Below are 22,448 nucleotides of genomic sequence, written 5' to 3' on the forward strand. Positions count from 1 at the left end.
ATTTAAAGCAAAAGCAACCTCAGTGAACTGTTTTCCCGTAGTTAGTAATTTTTTAATATTGAAATGAACAAAATCTAGACAAATCTTTCTTGCTTGTGATCCACATGATTTTAAAATCTTTAAGAATTTTACTTAAAATGGGTTACAAAAATAATCTTCTTATATATTTTTATTGACATATTTGAGAAGCTTAAATTGTAAATGCTTGCATGTAAATACTGATTCATACAAAATTTGACAAAAGTGTAATATTTATTGTACTCCGTTTATACCAATAGTTTATGATAAAAAAATTGAAAATTTTATAGGTGCAGCTTATCAAATATTTTACCTAATAAAAGCATTAAACCCAAGAAAGTGAAGAAGAAAATTGTAGAAAAAGAAAGAACAACAAAAAAAAAATAAAAAAAATAAAAACAAATTATAAATCCAAAAATGCTCTTAAAAGAAAAAAAGGATCAGAGATTTAAAAAACCAAAACAATCCTCCAAATGAAACAAAAACAAAAAAAAAAACTTCTCTCCCAACTCAATCAATTGATTTTCTCATGATAATGAATAGGACATGATACGTGACCATCAATTAAACTTTTCAAGGGACATATTTAGTATATAAGCATAAATAGATATGGCTCACAATGTGGCAAACAATTGGTTTAGTGGGCCCATTTCCTTGCACTAGCCTGCAAGCAAAGTTCCTCCCAATCCAATTACAGGCCATTTGTCATCCAATTGGGAAACCAAATGGTGTCCACTTGAAGCCCTCAGCCCTCAAGAGAGACTTTTAATATATAAATATAAATAATTAACAAATTCTTAATAAGATATGATACAAAATTGACGGCTTCGGTTATATTGTACTTGTTTTTGGCCTTTTGTGCTATGAGTTTTTGTAAGGGAAGTGCCAAATTGTGACTGCAATAGTGAACTAATAAAAAATTGGTAAAGACAAAATCCTAATCAGCCGTCCAAGCAACGTATGATAAATGGGTTTACTTTTGGAAAAAGAAAAATATATATTATAACAATTATTGTTTCATTGCAGACAAGGACGTGAACCTGACATATGAGCATAATGGATTAATTAATAATTAATTAATTATAATCGTGTAATATATTTATTACGGTTTTAAATTATGATAAGTGTAATACTCGGTGATCCTCTTAATATTTTGAGTAAAAAACTTTTCTTTTTAGTTTTAATCAAAAGTATATGAAAATTTATTAATTTTTGAAATAAATACTTCATTTTAAGAGTACAAACACCCTTAATGACAATTATTAAAAAACTAAAATACTTTTTTTCTTTATTAATTTAAAAAATTATTATTATCTTAAGAGCATAGGTCGGTGCTCTCTTTTCTTTGGGAGTTGGAAAGCACCAATCGATGCTTTTTTTCATTTTATATTTAAAATATAATAATAATTTTTTAAATTAATATAAAAAGAAATGATATTTTAATTTTTTTATAATTTTTGTTAATAATGTTTGCACTGTTGAGATGAAGTGTTTATTTCAAAAATCAATAGATCTTTATATAATTTTGATTAAAATTTAAGAAAGTAAGGATATTTTACCTTAATATTTTTAATGGATTCAAAGTTTCGAGATTCAGTTAATTATATCTTTAATTTTATTTTTATTATTATTATTACTCCTGTTTAATTTTTGGATCCATGTATAAGCTAGGGTTTGGGTTGAAAGACGAAAAACTCAAATGTGTGAAAATGGAGTCATCCGCATGAATGATTTAGTTGATCGAGCCCAATTGAGTAAGGGCGAAGGTGATAATGAGAAACGCGGCTGTGAGCCGTGGGGGGTGCTGAATGGGCTCGAGTAAGCCCACATGGAAATATCAGGAAGCAACGGTAATGATGTTGGGCCGACGAGTAATTAGGAAACGGAAAAGAAGATGCCCAGTCGCTGTCAACGCTTCTTTCTTAGACTTCTTGGCGTTGGTTAGGACTAGTACAGGTCTCTGTGTTGCCTGTTACCCGTTGCCTGTTGCTCTTTCTTTACCAATTTCCAAAAACCAACAGCTTCTGACCAAAAGAAGAGGAGCCCTCAACGAAGACTGCTGAAGATGAAGCAGAGAGATTTTCATAGGGGAAGGATTAAGATTATTACTATGTTTATGTTGGCTGGTTTGTTTCTTGGCTTTCCAAATGCTGATGCTTCCATTCATGAGTACAGAATGGAAGCTTTTAGTCCAAGATCAGACGCATTCTTCTTCCATGGAGGCAGTGAAGGCCTCTATGCTTCCAAGCTCCATGAACCCACTAGCGCTTCTGAAACCAAACAATCTCTCAAGGGAAAGTCCAGCATCAGGTACTTCAAAAAAATTTTCTTAACTTTCTTCATTTGGACTTTGCTTGTTGCGTTGAGTTTCATGGGAATAAGCATCTCTTTGTAATTTATATGCTGTTGGTTTGTGTCGCTTTCACACGATGAATCCTTATCATCATTCCCCAGAACACTATTATACTACTTGCATTCAAAACCCTAACTACTGTTTAGTTATAATTTTGATCGATCATGTTTAATTTTAACTGACTGAACAAGGACGCTGCGATGCCATAACTACTCTACTCCAATTGTCTGTTAAAATTTAGCAATGGTTATTGATGTCAGTCTCCCTGTTGGAATTTCAGTTTTGACTCGGTCACCTTTGTGAGGCCGAAAGAGATGGCTAATAAGCACAACGAGATGCAGCAGAACACTGGATTAGTGGAAGCAATCATACTTGAGGTTAAAGATAGAGAAAAGATTGGAGGGTCCTCTTTAAAGTCTGATATCATTTGCTGCAACAAATACCATTCCGAACAAGGGGTCTGCAAAGTTGGTGAGGTTATCATCCATAATAACCCAGACAACCCCGGGTGGCCAAAACGCATTAAGACCTTTTTTCAAGGGAACAATGAAGAAGTTAAAATGGAGCTCGAAAATGTCGAAATAAACAGCACTGGGATGTACTACCTCTATTTCATGTTTTGCGATCCGCAACTCAAGGGTACTCTTATTAAAGGAAGGACTGTGTGGAAGAACCCCAATGGTTATTTACCTGGGAAGATGGCTCCTTTGATGACATTTTTTGGTGTGATGTCTTTGGCTTACCTTGTACTAGGCCTTGGCTGGTTTTTAAGGTTTGTTCAGTTCTGGAAGGATATCATTCATTTGCACTACCATATCACGCTGGTGATTGCTCTTGGAATGTGTGAAATGGCTGTTTGGTACTTTGAATATTCTAATTTCAATTCAACTGGGAGCAGACCAATGGGTATTACATTGTGGGCAGTGACCTTTGGCTCTGTTAAGAAGACTCTATCTCGCCTTCTTCTTTTGGTGGTTTCCATGGGCTTTGGTGTCGTCAGGCCAACCTTAGGTGGCTTAACATCAAAAGTGCTTCTGCTTGGTTTGGTATATTTTATTGCGACAGATGCACTTGAGCTGGTAGAACATTTGGGGAACATTAATGACTTTTCTGGGAAAGCAAAGTTATTTTTGGTTCTACCTGTAGCTTTTTTGGATGCTTGTTTTATTCTATGGATTTTCTCATCACTATCAAAAACTTTAGAGAAACTTCAGGTAAGACTCTTTCCACTTAAAACTGTAATTAGAGATGCATAGAAGATAGATGGAAAGGAATCTGAGATTGATAGACAATGTATGTATCAGCTAACATGGCATGAAGCTATTAGCTCAATTAGAAATCAAATTCACCAACCCTTGCTTCTGGATTTATATGGGATTAGTTACATAAATCTGTTTTCTCCATTCTGCTCAGTCTTGGGGTATGTTTAAATGATCGTCTTTCGTTGCTAATTTTCCTGTCTTAACTTTTAGTTTATACCTGCTAACCTTATTTCATTGATCATTCATATAATGTAAAGGTGGAGATGGAAAATGGACACATTATCTAAAACTAAACAGGCCTTTAGATCCTTGATCTTCCTGGCAGCAGTAGGCTCTGTATATACAAATAGGACATGATTTTCTTGTGAAACTTTTAGTTATTCATACCAAGAATCTTATCTTATTTGCAACAACTTTTAAAATGATCCATTTGTTTCCAATTTTGTTCCTGTTGTTTCTTGATTGTAGATGAGGAGAAACTTGGCAAAACTGGAGTTGTACCGCAAGTTTACTAATGCCCTTGCAGTGTCTGTGTTGCTCTCTATTGCTTGGATCGGCTTTGAGGTAGTACAAGTTCTTCTATCCATTAAAAAGTTATTTAGGTGGCTTGCTACATGTAATCTTTGAGAGCCAGTTGGCATCACACTTCCTAGGTATTTGGAAACTGGGAGATGCCTAAGAACAAAATACACCCATGTGTGGTATAACATATAAACATTCTTGGTAATCTTTCAATAAACATTCCTGAGAAAAGGATGCTAGACCATGAATGTTTTTGGTAGTTTGGAATCTTGCACAATATTTCCAACATGCCCGTAGTGTCAACTGGCATGTAATGCTATAAAACATCTATTATCAAATTCATTTTCTACTCCAGCTAGTAATTAATATAATGAATCCATGTTATAATCAACTTAACTTGGCTCAACTAAACCTTTTGTTTCAAATTAGTTGGGATTGGCTATATTATTCAATATCTTCTTACTGCACAATTGAGGGCTAAAACCTTTGAAAGATTGAACCCGCGTAATGTTCAGTTGGCCTCTACTTCTTTACATTCTTCCTACTTGGATCTAATCACACTTTTGTGCAGAAGCATCCCTAGGTCTACATTGCACATGACTAAACCTTCTAGGTCACCTTTTCCTTGTTTTATTTTCAATAGTGCCGCCTCTACCTTGTTAAAAATATCTTCAGTTCTCAGTCTATCCTTTCTCACATGCTGATGCACCTATGTCAACATTCTTGTCTCAGACACAGTTATTTTGTGGACATTTAACTGCCCAACATTTCATACTATCAACCATAATGGATCTTGTGATCTTCTTCGAAAATATTCCCTCATCTTTGGTAGACTTATTTTCTGGACATGTTGTCTTGTAACTGCCCGATACCCCCCACTGTAAAGCATAACTTGTCTTAGGGCCTTTAATAGAATTGTTGCCTCAACCTAGTTCGTATCTTCTAGTTGTGAAAAACCTACATCACTTTCTACTTCATCCTGCCTGCTCAATTCCTATGGCTAACATCTTCTTCAAGCTTTCCTTGTGAATCATTGAACCAAGGTACTAAAAACATCAATTTTAGGAATTTCTCGATTTTTTATTGTAGTTCCATCATCCTCTCTTATTTCACCTTTTTAAACTTATGCTCCACATTTATTATGTTTTGATCCTTCTTAATTAAAATCCTCCAGAATCAATCCCTGCCTTAGTCTCATTTACTAATGACATCTGCAAATGCAAAATAATAGGCAACAAGGTATGATATCATGTCCTTGATATAAATCTACTTTAATTTGAAATTTACTATTATTGAGTTTTTTAATCAAGCTCAAGCTTAAGCCTGGCACTTGCTTGGCTCAATTACACCCTATGCATCACATGGGAAACTAAGATGCCCATCTCTCTTGGGTTGAATGACTTTCCTGCAAGATGTGTGCCAAATGCAACAATGGTCTAGAGTGCTTGGGAATTAAAAAAGAGGTCTTGTGTGCCAAATGTGGTACCTGAGATTTATTCTTCAGTCTGGCCAAAAAAAGAATAAATAAAAATTGCTGCTTCAGAATTCCCAGGCATCCAATAAGGATTTAAGATTCTCTGTGTCAAAGATCAGTTAACTGAAGTTTGGAATTTTGTAATGTTCTCTTTCCATCATATTTGTGTATATATTTATCACCTCCACACCCTCTCTCCCTCCAATCCCCAACCCACCCCCAAGCACTGACACCAAAAAAACTCAGAACAAAAACTAAAGCAAAGATAAGAATAAACAAATATAAAGACTTATGATTGAAGCTCCTCTGATTTTTCTTGGCTCAGCTATACTTCAATGCCACTGATCCACTGAGTGAGTTGTGGCAAATTGCATGGATCATCCCAGCGTTCTGGAATATGCTTGCATATTCTCTTTTGGTGGTCATATGTGTTCTGTGGGCTCCTTCACGTAATCCAACCAGGTACTTACATTGATGTTTACTATTTGCAGTTTTTGTGTTTCTGTAATTTATAGTTTACACTTAAATTTCCTGTCAAATATCTCACCTGTAAAAAGCAAGTTTTAACTTTCTTGAGTTTAATTGTATAGTTTTGTTGTCAAAATGGTGATAAAGTAAGCTTATTTTGTTTTGTGTAATATTTAAAGCATTCCGAGTTCTATTAATAAATTTTGATAAATTTTTTTTCTGGAACAAAACCAAGCGGTATATGAAGTTGAATTTTTTTACTTTAGTCCAAGTCTAGCATGGATTTTTCTGAGAGGCAGCTCATATTTTCCTGTATCAAATAACAATGCTTATTTAGCCCCCAGAAGTAATGCTGTGTAACCAAGAGTATGCCAATACTTCATTTGAGTATTTGACTCTGAAAACATACTTGATATTGTTGGATTCTTTTTGGTTCATTACCAACGCAACCTTTATGGTTCTAAAGGAGAGCACATACGTGGAAAACCAGTGTGGTGTGAAGGATGATTCCATTTCTGCATCTGTACTTTCTCTTTTACAGTTTCCTGTAACAACAGCACATCAGTAGTTATAGAATATCTTCTGGAACTATTGCAGATATGTAGTTGCAATTTGCAGTCTCCTATACACCAAGAAACAATATGAATATCTTTAAATAGCTAGCTGCAACAGTATGGCTTTCAGTTATTACTTAATTTGACTATACATTTAGTCTATTTTGCTGGCCGACCTGCCATAAGATGTTTGGTTTTGACTTTTATTTAAAGTAGAAGGAAAAAAATAATAACTTTTGGCCGTTAATGTGGTGTGGACTTGTAGATACGCTTACATGGAGGAGATGGATGGGGACTCTGACGAGGAGGGTATTGCATTGACCAGCAATGGTGGGGACATGGCAATGAAACTGGAAAGGCAGGCAATTGGAGATGATCTTGAGGAGGATAAGCGCGAATAGATGATATCACAATGTATAATATACCAAAATCCCTATTGAAGCTTGATTTGTACACCCAGGAAATATCTGTAAATCTTGCATTACAATCAGAGTTGTATGTATAGAGAACTTGTGACTGAAGCACTTTGAGAAGGCATGAACATAGATATTGCAGTATTACTGTATTAGTGAAATTTTACGTCTGAACTGTAATGGTCTGACCAGCGCTAATTTAAGCAATGAGCAATGCCATCTCCTTCTAACTCATCTTGAGGTTCTCATGTCTCTTTTGGTGTTATAAGATATTTGTTGAAGCATAGTTATTTAAAGTGCATGCTTCTTTCATCTGCATTTTCAGTTCTTTGCTAGCATTCACCATTGGGCTATGCCGGAAACTATTCAAATCAATAATATTTGTAAAATTAATGAAATATTACTAAATTCCAATAATTTCTTTTTACTGCGTAAAGACACCCTAATAATAATTATAAATAAATTTTAAAAAAAAAACCCAAAAGCAAAATGCTGTTAGTATTATTTAAAAAAAAAAAAGAATTCATGATTATATTATTCACTCCATTCGACTGCTAAAGCAAATCAGGCTTTCTGTGAACATAACTCCTTGTTAACTTTTGCCTTTTGGGATGGGATAAAAATTTTCCACCTATTCGGATTTCCTTCAACACCTTAATTCCCCACCCCCAACATCCCTCATCTCTTCATTATAAAGCTATTCAGTTTCTTTCTCTGTTTTGGTTTTTATGTAGATCTCTTTGTGGGAAGGCTTTGGCAAAGATAACCGCAAGGTTGGTTTCGTTCGAACTCGTTTCTTGAAGTTAAATTTTGGGTGTGGATTTTTTTTTTTTGGGTATGGATTATAATTGGTATTTGGTGTATGTGGTTTAACAGCTGAAAGAATATGAGTCGTCATCACCACCACCACCACCACCACCACGGAGACAGTCCTTACGATGATCCATTCTTGAGGTGCTGTTGCTGCCCATGTTTTATAATGTCTTCCATTTTCAGGGGCCTTGGCAGATGCATATTTGTTGCTTGTTATCCCGTTCTCCACTGCTTTGGATTCGACGATGATTGGGCTCACCGCCATCATCACCGTCACAGGCACTTCCCCTGAATTCATGTTTCTCTATTTTCAGTTTTAAGGTCAATTTTCAATGCCTGTTGAAATTTCCTGCTTCATTAGTAATTCCGAATCTTCCGAAATTTTGGGTCGTTTTTGTTTCATACCAGCATGTTATCTACACTTACAAATTGCTTTGGGAATTTGGCAATAGGTATTAATTCATCAAATGGGTTGATAAGTCTTTACAAATACCAGAAGACTTTTGGCATTCATATGAATTAGAATTACTTGGTAGACCTATGAAATTAATTGGCATGCCTTGTTATGAAATTACATTCCATTGGAATTATGAAGTGGTAAAGCATCAAACCCCATTTTATTATATGTATCTGTTGAGAAATATTCCCAAATTGAACGAGAATAGTAGCACTGTAGCAGTGATAATGATGCAATAAAAAGTTGAAAACCCCACCAGTAATCCACTCTCCTCCCCAACAACCCATTTCAAAATGCAATGGAACATTAGAGGATTAGCGGGAAGCCTGCAAAACAGCTAAGGATTAGAGAGTTTGTTGTTGCATCATAAATTTTATCAGTATATTCAGTGTTTAACAAGATGTGAGATGCATGGATCACTACCTCCTCCATGCTTTGGGGGTCATTCACCATGAAAGCTTGCTGAAAAGAGAAAGGCAAGCAAGAACCATGGCCTCCAAAAAGTTGGAAACTTATCACAGTTCTCATGGATTTTTACTACTCACTAGGTTCTGATCCAGAGACCAAGCTTTATATCCCCAAATTAAACATCGGTATTCATTTAACAAGTTAGCAACAACTAAGTCATGTACATTGTAGAATGTAAAAAATCCAAAGTATACTTAGTGTTATCGTATTTTATAAATTTCATCTCAAGACTCAAATTCAAGATTTTAAATTGAAATTTCAAATCTTAACCATTTAAGTGTTCTTTTAAGTTCATCGAATCACCCTAGTAGCTCTCATACTGACAAAATGTGACACTTTACTATTGTTATTATATGGTTTATTCTCTATTGTTTATAGCCTTTTTTTTTATTTATTAATTGAGACCAACCTTTTTTTGGTAGTTGCTTTCTGAGACTAATGAGATAAGCCTTGTACACAAATGTTGCAGATAATGTCTTTTATTATTTTATTTTATATTTTTTGCAAAGCAGATATGAATGACCACAAGATGAAAGACAGTGGCTTTTGGCATTTGCTAATAAATAAGATCGTACTCCAAATGTTTATTGCTGGTGGGCTCAAGGACGGCTTTTTTGTCCTCTTTCATTTTGAGGTGTCAATCTCGCTGGTTTGATATGGACCATGGACTATGGACAATGGACGTGTTTTCTTAGGTTTTTTTTTTTTTTAAAGTTTTAGGATTATTTTTGTTTTTTAATCTATTTAGGCTATCATAAATATTCATTTTTTTCTTAGTACCTTTATTTCCAATATATTTTACAAGATAATTAATGCTTGCAATCAAGTATCATATGTCACTTAAAAAATTAGTTAAACTCCATGTAATTGATGAGTTAATTCTTTGTTTATGGCTCTTTTTTTAAAATGAAAAGAAAGTAAAAGGCAACAAAAATAGAAAATAAAGCAAATTGTCAAAAAAATAAATAAATAAAACGTTAATCAAACAGAACTTTAGCAATTCTTGATTTTTTTTTTCAAACTTTTCTTTTTTGTGTTTGCAGAAGTAAAATTAGAAATCGTGTTTGATGTCAAGAATTAAAAAAAAAAAAAAAAGAGAGCAAAGACCGTAAAATTTTTTAAGAATTAAAATTAAAACAACTTTAATGGACAACAAAATGAATTATTTTAATTTTTTACATAAAATAACTAATTTTTGAATTGATATATTATTTAATTGTATGCTAATTTTTCACTTAAAACATGTTCTTCCTTTTTTTAATTTACTGTCTATATTTGTTTTTTGAAATGTTACTTTCTATACTTTCTTGAGAAAGCAAAAAGTACGTAGTAAGAGTAAAATAACTTTCAAAAAAATAATTACCAAGAACCTACTATATGTAGCCTTATTAATATTTGTGATACTAGCATAAACCATAAATGTATGACGAATTAAGTTTGTTTTTTAATTTTGGCTTTTTATAAAATAGTGAATATGTTAAGAGGATAAGAGTTCATAAACAATTAATGTTAATTATTCATTATATCTCCTTGATTCAACTAAATTATACATCTTAGCTTATCCTACTTCTCCTCGAAAGCATCCAAAAATAAGGTCGATTATGTCATTGTAGTATGATTTAATTAAATTTTATCAATTTTATTAATATAGGTGACAAAATTTGTCAATTTCATTGTTTTTATAATTATTCGTAAAATTAAAAGTATAATGATAAAATTTAATAAAATTGAAATAAAGTGATAAAATTCAATATTAATTCATAATATAATAAAAAATTGATTTTATTTTTTAAAATATTGATATTATCTATAAGATTTAAATTCCCCGTCCACTCTTAAATTGCATCATAGGCAGAAAGGAAAAAAAATATTTTATTTTTTATTTTTGCCAGAGAAATAAAAATGAAGTGTGTGTAGGCCTTTTATTTGGGCAGTGCGACGGCGACGCGACGAGTGGGACCATCTCCAATTAACCATGACGTGCTAAAGCCAATCAGGAAAAAGAACACGTGTATTGCATGAAACCTATACCATTTATAATTTATAATTACAATAAAAGTAGGATAGATTTATAATTTACGATTTATCCCAAAAAGTATCTCTTCATTTATACACTTGTTATGTAAGCAAAATTAAAATTAAAAAATAAATTGCATGTATGAGTTTAGAAAATTAACCGCATATCTATTTAATATTATGGGAAAACTAATTTAATTATTAAATAAATAAATGATAAATTAATAATTTGTGTGAGTAAAATAATAATAAAATAATTTAAAAAATTAGAAATGGAAAAAGTTACTAACTTACGAGGAGAATTCTTACGCCTTAATCAAAGGCGGTGTAGAATAGATCTCCCACTTCAAGTAGTATTACTTAAACAATACGGGTCCTGAACTAAATACTAGTTGCTGCTTCTGTTTGTACTGTGCGATATTATATGTAGCGCAATCTTTTTCTCAAACATTGGATTGATCAATTTATACTTTGAAAAAAGCTTACAATTCCAATTCTTTGTTTTGTTGTTTTTCTCCTCGTCATCTTTCTTTCTCTGCAATCGCAGGCGGCAAAAAGGAAAGGAAAATTCAACTTAAGGCCCAGGAAGGGATTGGAAAAATTTTAACCGGCGAAAAAGGTTACTTTTATGCTAAGTTATTGATTTAAAATATTCCCCATCTTGAGTAATCAGAAAATATTTTTTCCTCATTCTGTGTTGAGGAAGGATGAGAGAAAACTTTGGGTTTTTAATTTGTGTGTGGATTTTGTTATGGGGGAATTGCTTGGGGAGGTTTGTGGTGGAGAAGAACAGCTTGAAAGTGACGTCCCCAGAGTCAATCAAGGGAGTTTATGAATGCGCAATTGGGAATTTTGGGGTTCCTCAGTATGGCGGAACCTTGGTCGGTACTGTTGTCTATCCTAAAGCAAATCAAGGCGCATGCAAGATCTTTGATGATTTTGACATCTCCTTCAAATCAAAGCCTGGTGGACTCCCCACTTTTCTCCTTGTTGATCGTGGAGGTCAGCGCCTTTTTCTTTCCTTTTTTTTCTGGTTTTCATGATGAAATATTTATTATCATCGTTGATGATCCAGTTCTTTTTACATCATGCTCAACAACTGTTTTGGAAGTAAAATGATTTAATTATGATTTTTTTCTACTTTCTATTTATGTAAACATGATATCATAATTCAATTAAGTTTTCCCTTGTGTTTTGGGGCTGACAAGTTGGTTTTCTGTTTTAGTATGAGTTTTACGGTATTTAAAAGTCTTAAATATGCTGGCAGTTGGCACTTGTTAAGTTTAGTATTGCCTACTTTGCTGATTAAAGTTGTAGTCCTAGGTATTTGAGTTATTCCTTGGTTTTAGTTATCCTGTTCTCAACTTGCTTTAAATGCAACTGCTTATCATCTTCACTTTTGCTGTTATGGCAGATTGTTTCTTCACCATGAAGGCTTGGAATGCTCAGAAAGCTGGAGCTGCTGCTATTCTTGTTGCTGATAACAAGGATGAGCCGCTGATTACCATGGATACCCCTGAAGAAGAGGATGCTAGTGCTGAATACGTGCTGAATATCACCATTCCATCAGCCCTCGTTAGTAAATCATTAGGGGACAGTATCAAGAAGGCCCTAAGTCTGGGGGAAATGGTTAATATGAATCTTGACTGGACTGAGTCTCTTCCGCATCCTGATGAGCGGGTTGAGTATGAGTTTTGGACAAATAGCAACGATGAGTGTGGACCAAAGTGTGACAGCCAGATAGAATTTGTCAAGAACTTCAAAGGAGCTGCTCAAATACTTGAGCAGAAAGGGTACACTCAGTTCACCCCACACTATATAACGTGGTATTGCCCTGAAGCTTTTATTTTGAGCAAACAGTGCAAGTCACAGTGTATCAATCACGGGAGGTACTGTGCTCCGGATCCTGAGCAAGACTTTAGCAAAGGATATGATGGTAAAGATGTCGTGGTTCAAAATCTTCGCCAAGCTTGCCTTTTCAAAGTTGCTAATGAAAGTGGAAAGCCATGGCTTTGGTGGGATTATGTTACAGACTTTGCTATTCGCTGCCCAATGAAAGACGAGAAGTACACCAAAGAGTGTGCAGATCAAGTTATCCGGTCTCTTGGTAGGTTAATCCTTTATATATTGCTGCTTTACCCATGTGCTATATTATGTAAGATTGCAGTCTTAAAATGGGTCACACACAATATTGCTGCTGCTTTACTGCTAATAAGTGTCACATTTTAATTGATTTTTTTTCTTTAAAAATGGAGCATACGACCACTAAATTGGTCCCCGTCTGTTTGGGGTAAACACTAAGTAATTTATTCTTCCAGCTTACTCCCTAGTTTATTAAAGGTTTCCTCTTTCTGCGCATTCTCTCCTGTATGTTTGGGGTAAACTATAAGTAATTTGTTCTTCCTGTTTACTCCCTAGTATATACAAGAGGTTTCCTCTTTCTGAACATTCTCTCCTGTATGTTTACTAAAGTCAGAGAAATTATATAATTTGTTTTAGACTAAGGCGTTTATATACATTTACATGTGCACCTGCGTGTCTGTTTTCTATGTATATGCCTATAACTCTGCTATTTTATTGGGATCTTGAAAAGCAAAAGTATTCTTATTTGCAGCTGGAAATGTTGATTACTTAAGTCATCTGTTAAGTATAGATGAAAAGCAAGCTTATATCTTTAGATCTGAAGAGTGTACCTATTTTTGGTATATTTATCTTTATTCTCTGCTTTATAGGAGTTGATCTCGCTAAAATAGACAAATGTATTGGAGACACTGAGGCTGATGTGGACAACCCAGTTCTTAAAGCTGAACAAGACACACAGGTCTGGCTACTCTAAAACTTTATTGGTTAAAAAAAATACATGAGGCCCATCTTTGTCATACCTTGTCATTAAGGTTCTCATTTGTTTTGTAATTCTGGTTTCAGATTGGCAAAGGCTCCCGTGGAGATGTGACTATACTGCCAACTCTTGTTATAAATAACAGACAGTATAGAGGTTTAAATCAGAATTTGCTGTCATTGCCAATAATCTGATTGCATGAATCACCTTTTGTAACCCAAACCTTTTTTACTGGATTCAGGGAAGTTGGACAGAGCAGCTGTTCTCAAGGCAATTTGTGCAGGTTTTCAAGAGACCACAGAGCCAGCAATTTGTTTAAGTGAAGGTTATCATCTATTGCACTCAATTTACAAGCATTTTTTTCTTGTGCTCTTCTTTAAAACGTATAATTTCTGGTATTCACCAACTTATCACATAGTCAGCAGAGCCCAAGCTCTCCTTTATTTATTAATGCACCAAATGAAAGAGTTACTTAAGTGTTGTTGGGTGGGTAAAATGATTACAGAAACTCTGTCCTTTAGTAGCAGCAGACCCTTTCTCACATATCTTTTCAGTGTTTCTGATGAGCTTCAGTAAAGTAATAGTTATCTCTCACAAAGTTTTTTCCATGCTATTTTATGTAGATACCGATTTTAATTTGTATTTGTGGTAGAGATTACTATAGAGATATTCATTATTTTGTTGGAAATTGTCCTTGGCAGATATAGAAACTAATGAGTGCTTAGAAAACAATGGTGGGTGCTGGTGGGACAAGAATGCTAACATTACTGCATGCAGGGTATGTCACTTACATTGTAGATTAACTCTATGTTCAATTTAATTTTCTGCTGATGCACTTTTGTACTTGTAGGATACCTTCCGGGGAAGAGTGTGTGAATGCCCAATAGTTAACGGTGTAAAGTTTTCCGGGGATGGTTACACACATTGTGAAGGTAAATGTTTTTCCTTAGGAAGACGTCCCAGTGTGAAATTGTTGATGGAAATGAATGGTGGTTACACTTAAGGGTTGTAATCAACACTACAACAGAAAGTTGCATTTTATCTTTACAATTCATTATGCTTAGTTCCTATGCTCTAATATCTGCTTTTCTGATTAACAGCTTCTGGGGCTTTGCATTGTGAAATCAACAATGGAGGATGCTGGAGGAAAACACAAGATGGGAGGACATACTCAGCTTGTGTTGTGAGTGTCTCTCGATGTCTGTTTGTCTCTTTCATTCTCTCTCTCTCTCATTTTTCCTGTTTCTTATTTTTTTATTTTTTAATGGATTGTTCAGGATGATCATTCACACGGTTGCAAGTGCCCACCTGGATTCAAGGGTGATGGAGTCAACAGCTGCGAAGGTACTAGGATATCTATACCTGGTTCTTCATTTAATATCATAAAGCGTCATGCTTAACACTGGAAATAGACAGCTTATTGAGCATTTTTTTTTTCTGCTTTTAGTGTATGAGTTCAGTTAATATTACGCATGGTGTTTCTCCACTAAATCTGTGAAATTATGATTCATATCTGCTATTTCTACTTTTAGATTTGTGTCTACAACACATCATAAAAGTATCTTATTTAAATTTTATATGTATTGTACTTTCAGAATTATAAGATGCATACTTGGTCTTTAGCCTGTGAAGAAGGATTTCTTCAGTGAAAGATATTTCTAGGAGCAGAAAACTAGGGTCACTAGCATTCTATGGCACAATTTGATGCAATGTTTTAGTTTCAAGGTTTGTTTTAGGGGTCTAAAGTGCTTTGATAGTAGTATGGTGAAATCTTGAATCATTTCTAGAGGTTTCTGATTTAGGAAGCACTACTGGTAAAAGTTGGAGTCTTGGTGCTTTGTATATGAAAAGGATGAGTGGAGGTTTTTAAAACTGAATAAAATATGGATGCTGTATAAACTATCTTGTAATAATCTCTTTTGGGCAACACTTTTAATCAAAAAATGCTTCATAATTACAGCTGCATCAAAGAAGTTTTAAGATTTATACTCAATTTTATCTCTGTTGGTGAATCATTCCTCACGTTTGGCTGTCTTCCAGATGTCGATGAGTGCAAGGAGAAGCTGGCCTGCCAATGTCCTGAGTGCAAATGCAAAAATACCTGGGGCAGTTATGAGTGCAGCTGTAGTGGTGGTTCATTGTACATGCGAGAGCATGACACATGCATTGGTGAGTATTTTTGGGGCCTGCTTTGATAATTAAATAGACAGCATTTTATGCCCTCTAAGTCTTCGTAGAATGATCTCAGTTGTCTATAAAATCTTCTCTACAGTGTGTTCCCTCATCTTGAACTGTGGTAGAAAATGCTGGTACTATATCAGATTAAGCTAATTATCCACTAAATTTGCTTGATTTTGGAGTTCGGCAAATTGTGTTTAGTGATATTTAGAATCTCAAGACTCCTATAATGCAATATTTATTCACTACAGCTAATGTTTTTTATTGCTTGCAAAATATACAGGTAAGGAGGCTAGCACAAAGGTAAGCTGGGGCTATGTTTGGGCAATAATTTTTGGCCTGGTTGCTGCTGGTGCTGCAGGATATGCCTTTTACAAATACAGAATCCGGGTAAGATTGTTGTTATACTAATATATTAGGTGATCCTATGTAGTGTCAATAGGTTAGGTCACACTAGAATTAATTGAGGTATACATGATAGGAGGCATCACATGGTTGTGAGATGCATGGGTTGATGATGATGTGAGCCGACCTTTATAGCCTTAATAGTTCAAATCAAATCAAACCAACTCAAATTGATTGCTTCAGATTTTAGGTTGATCGAATAGTGCACAATTGCAGTTAGAACCCACCAAAAAGACAAATAAAGAGAAGATTGAATATATTTACTAGTGAATTGAGTAGGTTAAATATTTTTAAGGGAGAGTCAAGTAGGGGGAAATTGATTGCTGGTTTCTCAATAAATTGCTTTCAAAGATTTTGATTTGCATGTAGTATTTTACCCCATTTTTTAAAGAAACTGCTTTTGAGTACTCCTAAGTTAAAACGAAAAAGAAAAAGACCAAATTTGGCTAATCAGACATATTTGGGTTAGAAATTTATCTGGAAATTTTTATCAATTAGAGTCCATTATTTAAACCGAAATAATAGTTGGACTAGATACAGCAGAGGGCTGTAATTAAACATAATTTCACTAGCACTTTACCGCTGTTTCTAGTAAGAGGCCTAGATTGTCGAAGAAAGGGAGAAACAGCACATTTTCCTATCAATAATGGTGAACTAATTTTCAGTTGCTCTTGAACTTCATGCAGAGATACATGGATTCAGAGATTCGGGCTATCATGGCGCAATACATGCCATTGGATAATCAACCTAATAATGTTCACCATCCAGATATCTAAAAGCAGCACAATCGCAAACGACTGCTGAGGGCAAAGGGAACATATTTTCAAAAGCCTAAGGTGTCTGCCTTCCCACACTTTATTAGTAACTATTATTAGGTGCAATGTGTTGAGGCAGTTGCTCTACTTATCCAGTGCGAAGTTGGTTTCTCTTCGACTATGTAAATTTAAATTATAAGGGATGCGGTAATGGACATGGAAAATTTTCAATTTGCACGGCCACAGATCACACGTTTTACTTCTTAGCTTTAAATTCCTTTAGGATTGGCATTTATGCTCGAGTTGCTCCGTCATTTGGCTTTTCTTTGTGGGAGCCTGTTATCTTGAACGGTGAATAGATGAGTATACTTTTACGGCTTAATTAGTCAGATACGTGGAACCAATAAAATTCACATTGGGTGATTTCATTGGGAAATTAGCTTGGAGGAAGTTATGTAATGGCCATTGGTACACGTGTACAAGTATTTGTTATTGACAACGTAACGTAGTATGTCCAATGTAACATACACTAGCGTACTACTTATCAATATACCTTGTCAATGAGTTGAAATATGTTGACTTTTGGAGTCTTGCTGAGGAAATGTAAAAGCCAATTTGGTCTTTGTTAGATCAAAGGCACTTTCTGCAATGCTCCCTTAATACGCGACTTATCAACCTAACTCGTTTGCCAAGCAACTTCACATTCAAAGAAACTGAAAAATCTCATCCGAAGTTCACCTCTATGTACAAGAATTTAACTGGAAAGGAATGGGACACATCATTATTCAAAGCTTCTGATGGACATACGGGAAGAACAAAATAATTTCAACATCATCGCGAATCACTCCACTTGATTCCTTTTAACTACCTCTCATATCATTCATCCTAATGGATTCACACTAATACAAAAACAACAAAGTCTGACAGAGACCTAAAATTTCGTATGCTGACATGCTTCAACAGCATCAAGAGTTTGTTCTTGTATCAATTTTGCTTTCTTTCAGAGCCAACATGATCATCCAGTAGACATATATATAATTTTTGTCCTCCCTGGGTCAAAGGGAAAATTAAACTTCTCAGAAAATGTACCAAGATAACTTGAATATTTCAACGTTGGTATTAGAAAAGAAGTTACCCTACCTGAGAAAGATTAAAACTTAAATATAAAAGAAAGGGAGAGGGAGAAGAGTGATGCCGACAAGGAGCATGGGAGAGTGAGCTGGGGACCTATTGACAGAAGTTTTTCCTTAACACATTCTGTGCGGTTGGTGAAGAACAGAACCTATGTTGTCATGTACAACTTAAGGAGGTAAAAAAGATGCACAAATTTGAAGAATCACAAGTGCACATGATCAAACTAAAACTTGAGTAGACGCCTATTGGTTGGCCCAAGCCTCAACTCCCAACTCAATGTGCAGCAGATTCAAATTTTAAGACAAACAAAAATGAGGTAAACAATAGACAGGTTTCCCAGTTCCCTCCCGATGAACTGGACAGTGTCCATAGATGGGAACAAACCTATTTTACATGTACAATTTTTGGGAAATGAAAGAGAGAGAGAGAGAGAGAGAGAGAGAACTGAAGACACCCATCAATAGAACTAACCTCAAAAGAGCACATCAATCTTCTGTCTGAGGTTCCAAGCCTGGTTTGTCATTTGGTAGAAGCTTATAGATATAGAATGCCACCACTGCACCACTGCATAGAAAGCAAGTTGTAAGACACATTGAACATTTTGTTTACTGCAATGAAAATGCCTTCACAAACTAAAGCTTGATCTCTAAATCCAAATAACAAAAAACGCAAAAAGAAGGAACTGCTTTACACCTCACAGGGGTGTTCTGAATGCTAAAGTCAAACATGTTATACATATTCATTCCTGCTTCTTTAATGCCAGCATTAACTGAGCCTTTCTCACCCTATTATCATGTTTTTAGAATCAATGTCACACCCTTCTTAGCCGCACAGAAGTTAGAAGCACCCGCTAACTTCCATGTATACACAACAGAAAACTTAAATTGTCAAAAGAATCTTAAGAACCTGACTAAGGTTGTAAGAAATGTGCCCAGAGTTAATCTCTGCAAAAAGAATAAGAACCACAGAAGATAAACAAAATCAGCTTGAGAAGAATCAATGGGAATTTAAAAATAAGAGAAACAAAGGTTACTAAAAATCCTCACCCGAACCAGCATGCTTAACTCCCTCAAAAATATTATAGAGGCGATGACTGCAGAAAACATAAGCCAGTTAAAATGCTATTATAAAAATATAATAGTATCACCCAATTCAAAATGTAAAAGTTTGCAAATTAAGGAAAATGTAGCAACCTGATTGTCCTTTGGTGGCAAGAGCAGAAGACTCTCCTTTTTTATATGATTTTAAACTTGCTACACTTAATGCCAAAAGAACTCCACCTAGAATCACACCGAACCTAATGGCAGATATGCTCCCCGTCAACATGAAAGAAAGGAATCCCCAGACTGAAAGAATGAAACCTGCGAAACCCAACCCGAAAACAAGAACGAAATCAATTTATTTGTTTAAATATGCAATTAAAAATACAAAATTGAATATGGAAAACAATTCCCATGTAAATACTAAATACCATAAGGTATCCCAACGTGAAAGTCGAGAATTTTGGAAACGTCGTTTAAGTCATCGGCTGTGGAAGAATATGTTTCGACTATTTCTTTGACTTCTTCAGGGGAACGCTCTGCTGCCGTTGAGAGGTAAACTTTTCCTTCTTCACTGATCTCTTTCGCTATTTCGCTCAAATCATTTTTGGCCTTTTCTGCTTGAATTTTAAGCTGCTCCGAAGTTTCCTTCAGAGTAATCAAAGCTTTCTTGGAGTAAATTTCGTATGCTTCTTGGGACACGCTTTGCATCTTCAAAGCTTGTTTTTTGAATGCTTCTAAAGCTTGTTTCCATGCTTCATTTGATTCTTCTTCACTGGCCAATTTCACTTCATCTTTTTCTCTCTCCACTTCTATTTCTGAATGCTTCTACACAAAAAAAAATGAACAAAACTTAAAAACCATTATTATTATTATTATTATTATTATTATTATTATTATTATTATTATCAATATTGTTCGCAGCAACAAATGAAATTTTGAATTAAAAAAAAAACTGTAAGCAATAACAAGTCATTTGAATTTCAACTCACGGATTCCTCGTGGGAAGCAGCTGCAAAAGCGACTAAGGATTGGTTGAAAAAAATCCGTCTATCGAATGAGTGAAATCCGAGGGCTAACCCTTTGGGAGCGGCGAGAGAAACTCTGCAAGAAGAAGGAGTGAGCCGCAGAGACGGCGACATACATAGTGCCATTGGAGAAGACGAACCAGAAGCAGAAGCAGTAGCACGAATAAGTCCCTTCAACGGCTCCAAGGCGCAGCTAGGGTTAGGGCTTTTGATCGATAACATTTCCGCTATTACAAATTTCGCAGCAGTGAGCTTCGGGTTTTTTAAATTTTCTTCAAATAACTTTTTTTAAACAGTAAGAAAAGAACGGGCGAACTCCACGAGAAATAAATTACGAGGCGAGATTTATTAGGGATTTATAGGAGTTGGTGGCGATGGAACTTTAAAATAAAAAAATTTAAAAAGAGGTGTCAAAACGCCGTCGCTTAGGTGTCTTCTGTGCTTTTGCCTGGGAAGTTGGAACAAGAAGGTAGGAAACCGTTCGATGCGATGCTTTGGTGACACGTAATGAAGAAAAAGTTTTGAACGAGCGGACCCACAGAATCACGTTGGATTGCAGCGTTGATATGGTACATGGAAACCACATTATTCTCACTGTTCCACTTTTCTTTTCAGTTATGATCATCTCATCATGTGATTATCGACCGTTGGATGCTGTTTACAACTATTAGCAGTCCGGAACAGTATTTCAATTTTCGCTAAGAAGGAAAGAAGATAGAGGAGAAGAAAAAAAAGGCGAGGAAAGAAGAAACGTTATTTTTCCTTTTTTGAATATTTAATTTAAATAAAAAAGAGTATTTTTCTTTCGATTTTGGTCCACATATGGTATACAGACGCCATAGGTTGTTATAAAATCTGCACAAATAAACTAATTGCTTTAAACATCCACCACACTGAAATTCGGTTTCTTAACACCTATTCTATTTTTGGAGTACAATAATCAAAACAAGTTAACATTTTTCTCCAAACTTCAGAACAAATAATTAATTCTTTTTTTATTAGTACCCTTTTTGTAATCAACCAGTTTTGAATCAATACCTTTCTTAATCAAATATCTTTTTTGCCTTTTTAATACTTTGGTTGGTTGGCTGGTTTTGGACCAGTGATGTGAGTAATATAAATATTAATTGATTCAAATCGAAATAATTAATTAAAATTAATTGAATTCAATTAATTCAAATCAATTTTTTTAATTTCAATATTAGTCAATTAGAAAAGACAATCCATTCAATGATTTGAATTAATTGTTTTTCAATATTTACAATTAAATCAATCAAAAAACTAATCGTTAATAATATTTTATATACAAATATTTTTCATTTATATTTTTAAAATATCTTAATTAAATCAAAATAATCTATTGAACTTAGTAAATAAATTAATTTCGATTAATTTTAATTTTGTTATAATTTGATTGGTTTCTATCAAATGCTCACCGTGTTAGGATTTTCGAACTCACAAGCTGATAGGCATCAAACTCCAACTTGAGTTGGCTTAGGCCGAAGTTGGAACTTGGAGGTTAAGGTAATCAAGTATCAGAGCCCAACTCTGGATTCAACATTGGACTTAAACGTTAAGCTATGCAGCTTTGTTTATTGTCTGCTACTTACTTGCCTACCCAGCTCTTAATTGTAAGCCAAGCCCATTTCTTGCTTTAGGATGGTTTTGTGAGCCCTCACTGCCAAATTCAATGGCCATCCACAAACAATGGGGAAGGTAAAATAAAAGGACGATTTTTTTTAATCATAAGGTGTTTTGAAATTTTTTTTTCAGTTTTAATTATTTTTTGTTAAGAGAATAGATTTTTAGATAAAATTATTTTTAATGAATCTTCTTCATATCCAAGTGCACGTGTTGAAAAAAATATTATTACATGTCATGTTAAAAAAAAATTATTAAATGTCATTTTAATAAAAGTTTAAAAATTTAACTTTAAAAGTTAATGTCTTAGTGAAATATAAAGATAAGGAACAAGTTACATGCTATATTTAAAAAATGTTATTATATATGCTATATTCAAAAAAATATTGTTACAGTTGAAAAAAAAGTTGTTACACGTTTTAACTCCGAAAGTTATGTTGTAGTGAAATACAAACAAGCTAATTACACACTATGTTTAACAAATGTTATTGTCACATGCCATGTTCAAAAAAATTTTACTACTTAACAGATTTCATTTCACTTATAACTTTAACTCATAAATTTTTGGGTTTTGTGAATATAAATCAATTGTTGATTTTTGAAGAAAATT

General features: G+C 34.3%; 3 protein-coding genes and 1 long non-coding RNA gene across 4 annotated transcripts; 3 read left to right on the forward strand and 1 right to left on the reverse strand.

The window, feature by feature from the left end:
* Window positions 1,969-7,316, forward strand: LOC18602209 (transmembrane protein 87B). The gene is made up of 5 exons (XM_018120107.1): window positions 1,969-2,328; window positions 2,652-3,585; window positions 4,102-4,197; window positions 5,955-6,091; window positions 6,917-7,316. Exons 1-5 carry the CDS (start codon window positions 2,084-2,086, stop codon window positions 7,050-7,052), a joined length of 1,548 nt encoding a protein of 515 aa, XP_017975596.1. The 5' UTR covers window positions 1,969-2,083; the 3' UTR covers window positions 7,053-7,316.
* On the forward strand, window positions 7,610-9,634 carry LOC18602210. Its single transcript, XR_001927349.1, has 3 exons — window positions 7,610-7,837; window positions 7,941-8,198; window positions 9,315-9,634. It is a non-coding gene; the product is annotated as an uncharacterized LOC18602210 (long non-coding RNA).
* Window positions 11,174-17,568, forward strand: LOC18602211 (vacuolar-sorting receptor 1). The gene is made up of 12 exons (XM_007033460.2): window positions 11,174-11,820; window positions 12,233-12,925; window positions 13,551-13,639; window positions 13,744-13,813; window positions 13,899-13,982; window positions 14,359-14,435; window positions 14,508-14,589; window positions 14,758-14,840; window positions 14,935-15,001; window positions 15,698-15,826; window positions 16,119-16,225; window positions 16,927-17,568. Exons 1-12 carry the CDS (start codon window positions 11,526-11,528, stop codon window positions 17,014-17,016), a joined length of 1,866 nt encoding a protein of 621 aa, XP_007033522.2. The 5' UTR covers window positions 11,174-11,525; the 3' UTR covers window positions 17,017-17,568.
* LOC18602212 (protein FATTY ACID EXPORT 3, chloroplastic) lies at window positions 17,664-20,540 on the reverse strand. The gene is made up of 7 exons (XM_007033462.2): window positions 20,162-20,540; window positions 19,601-19,997; window positions 19,323-19,490; window positions 19,176-19,222; window positions 19,036-19,073; window positions 18,601-18,693; window positions 17,664-18,045 (listed from the first exon to the last, which is right to left on the reverse strand). Exons 1-6 carry the CDS (start codon window positions 20,417-20,419, stop codon window positions 18,615-18,617), a joined length of 987 nt encoding a protein of 328 aa, XP_007033524.2. The 5' UTR covers window positions 20,420-20,540; the 3' UTR covers window positions 17,664-18,045; window positions 18,601-18,614.

The sequence above is a fragment of the Theobroma cacao genome, chromosome 4 (genome assembly GCF_000208745.1).
Source record: "Theobroma cacao cultivar B97-61/B2 chromosome 4, Criollo_cocoa_genome_V2, whole genome shotgun sequence".
In the NCBI taxonomy this organism is placed as follows: Eukaryota; Viridiplantae; Streptophyta; class Magnoliopsida; order Malvales; family Malvaceae; genus Theobroma; species Theobroma cacao.

Coding starts and splice junctions, on each gene's coding strand:
- LOC18602209 (XM_018120107.1), top strand. CDS start 2,084: ATGAAGCAGAGAGATTTTCATAGGGGAAGGATTAAGATTATTACTATG. Junction 4,198..5,954: donor TTGCTTGGATCGGCTTTGAG/GTAGTACAAGTT, acceptor TTCTTGGCTCAG/CTATACTTCAATGCCACTGA. Junction 6,092..6,916: donor CCTTCACGTAATCCAACCAG/GTACTTACATTG, acceptor GTGGACTTGTAG/ATACGCTTACATGGAGGAGA.
- LOC18602212 (XM_007033462.2), bottom strand. CDS start 20,419: ATGTTATCGATCAAAAGCCCTAACCCTAGCTGCGCCTTGGAGCCGTTG. Junction 19,491..19,600: donor TCACGTTGGGATACCTTATG/GTATTTAGTATT, acceptor TGGGTTTCGCAG/GTTTCATTCTTTCAGTCTGG. Junction 19,223..19,322: donor TGCCACCAAAGGACAATCAG/GTTGCTACATTT, acceptor TGTTTTCTGCAG/TCATCGCCTCTATAATATTT.
- LOC18602211 (XM_007033460.2), top strand. CDS start 11,526: ATGAGAGAAAACTTTGGGTTTTTAATTTGTGTGTGGATTTTGTTATGG. Junction 13,640..13,743: donor AAGCTGAACAAGACACACAG/GTCTGGCTACTC, acceptor TTCTGGTTTCAG/ATTGGCAAAGGCTCCCGTGG. Junction 13,983..14,358: donor AGCAATTTGTTTAAGTGAAG/GTTATCATCTAT, acceptor TGTCCTTGGCAG/ATATAGAAACTAATGAGTGC.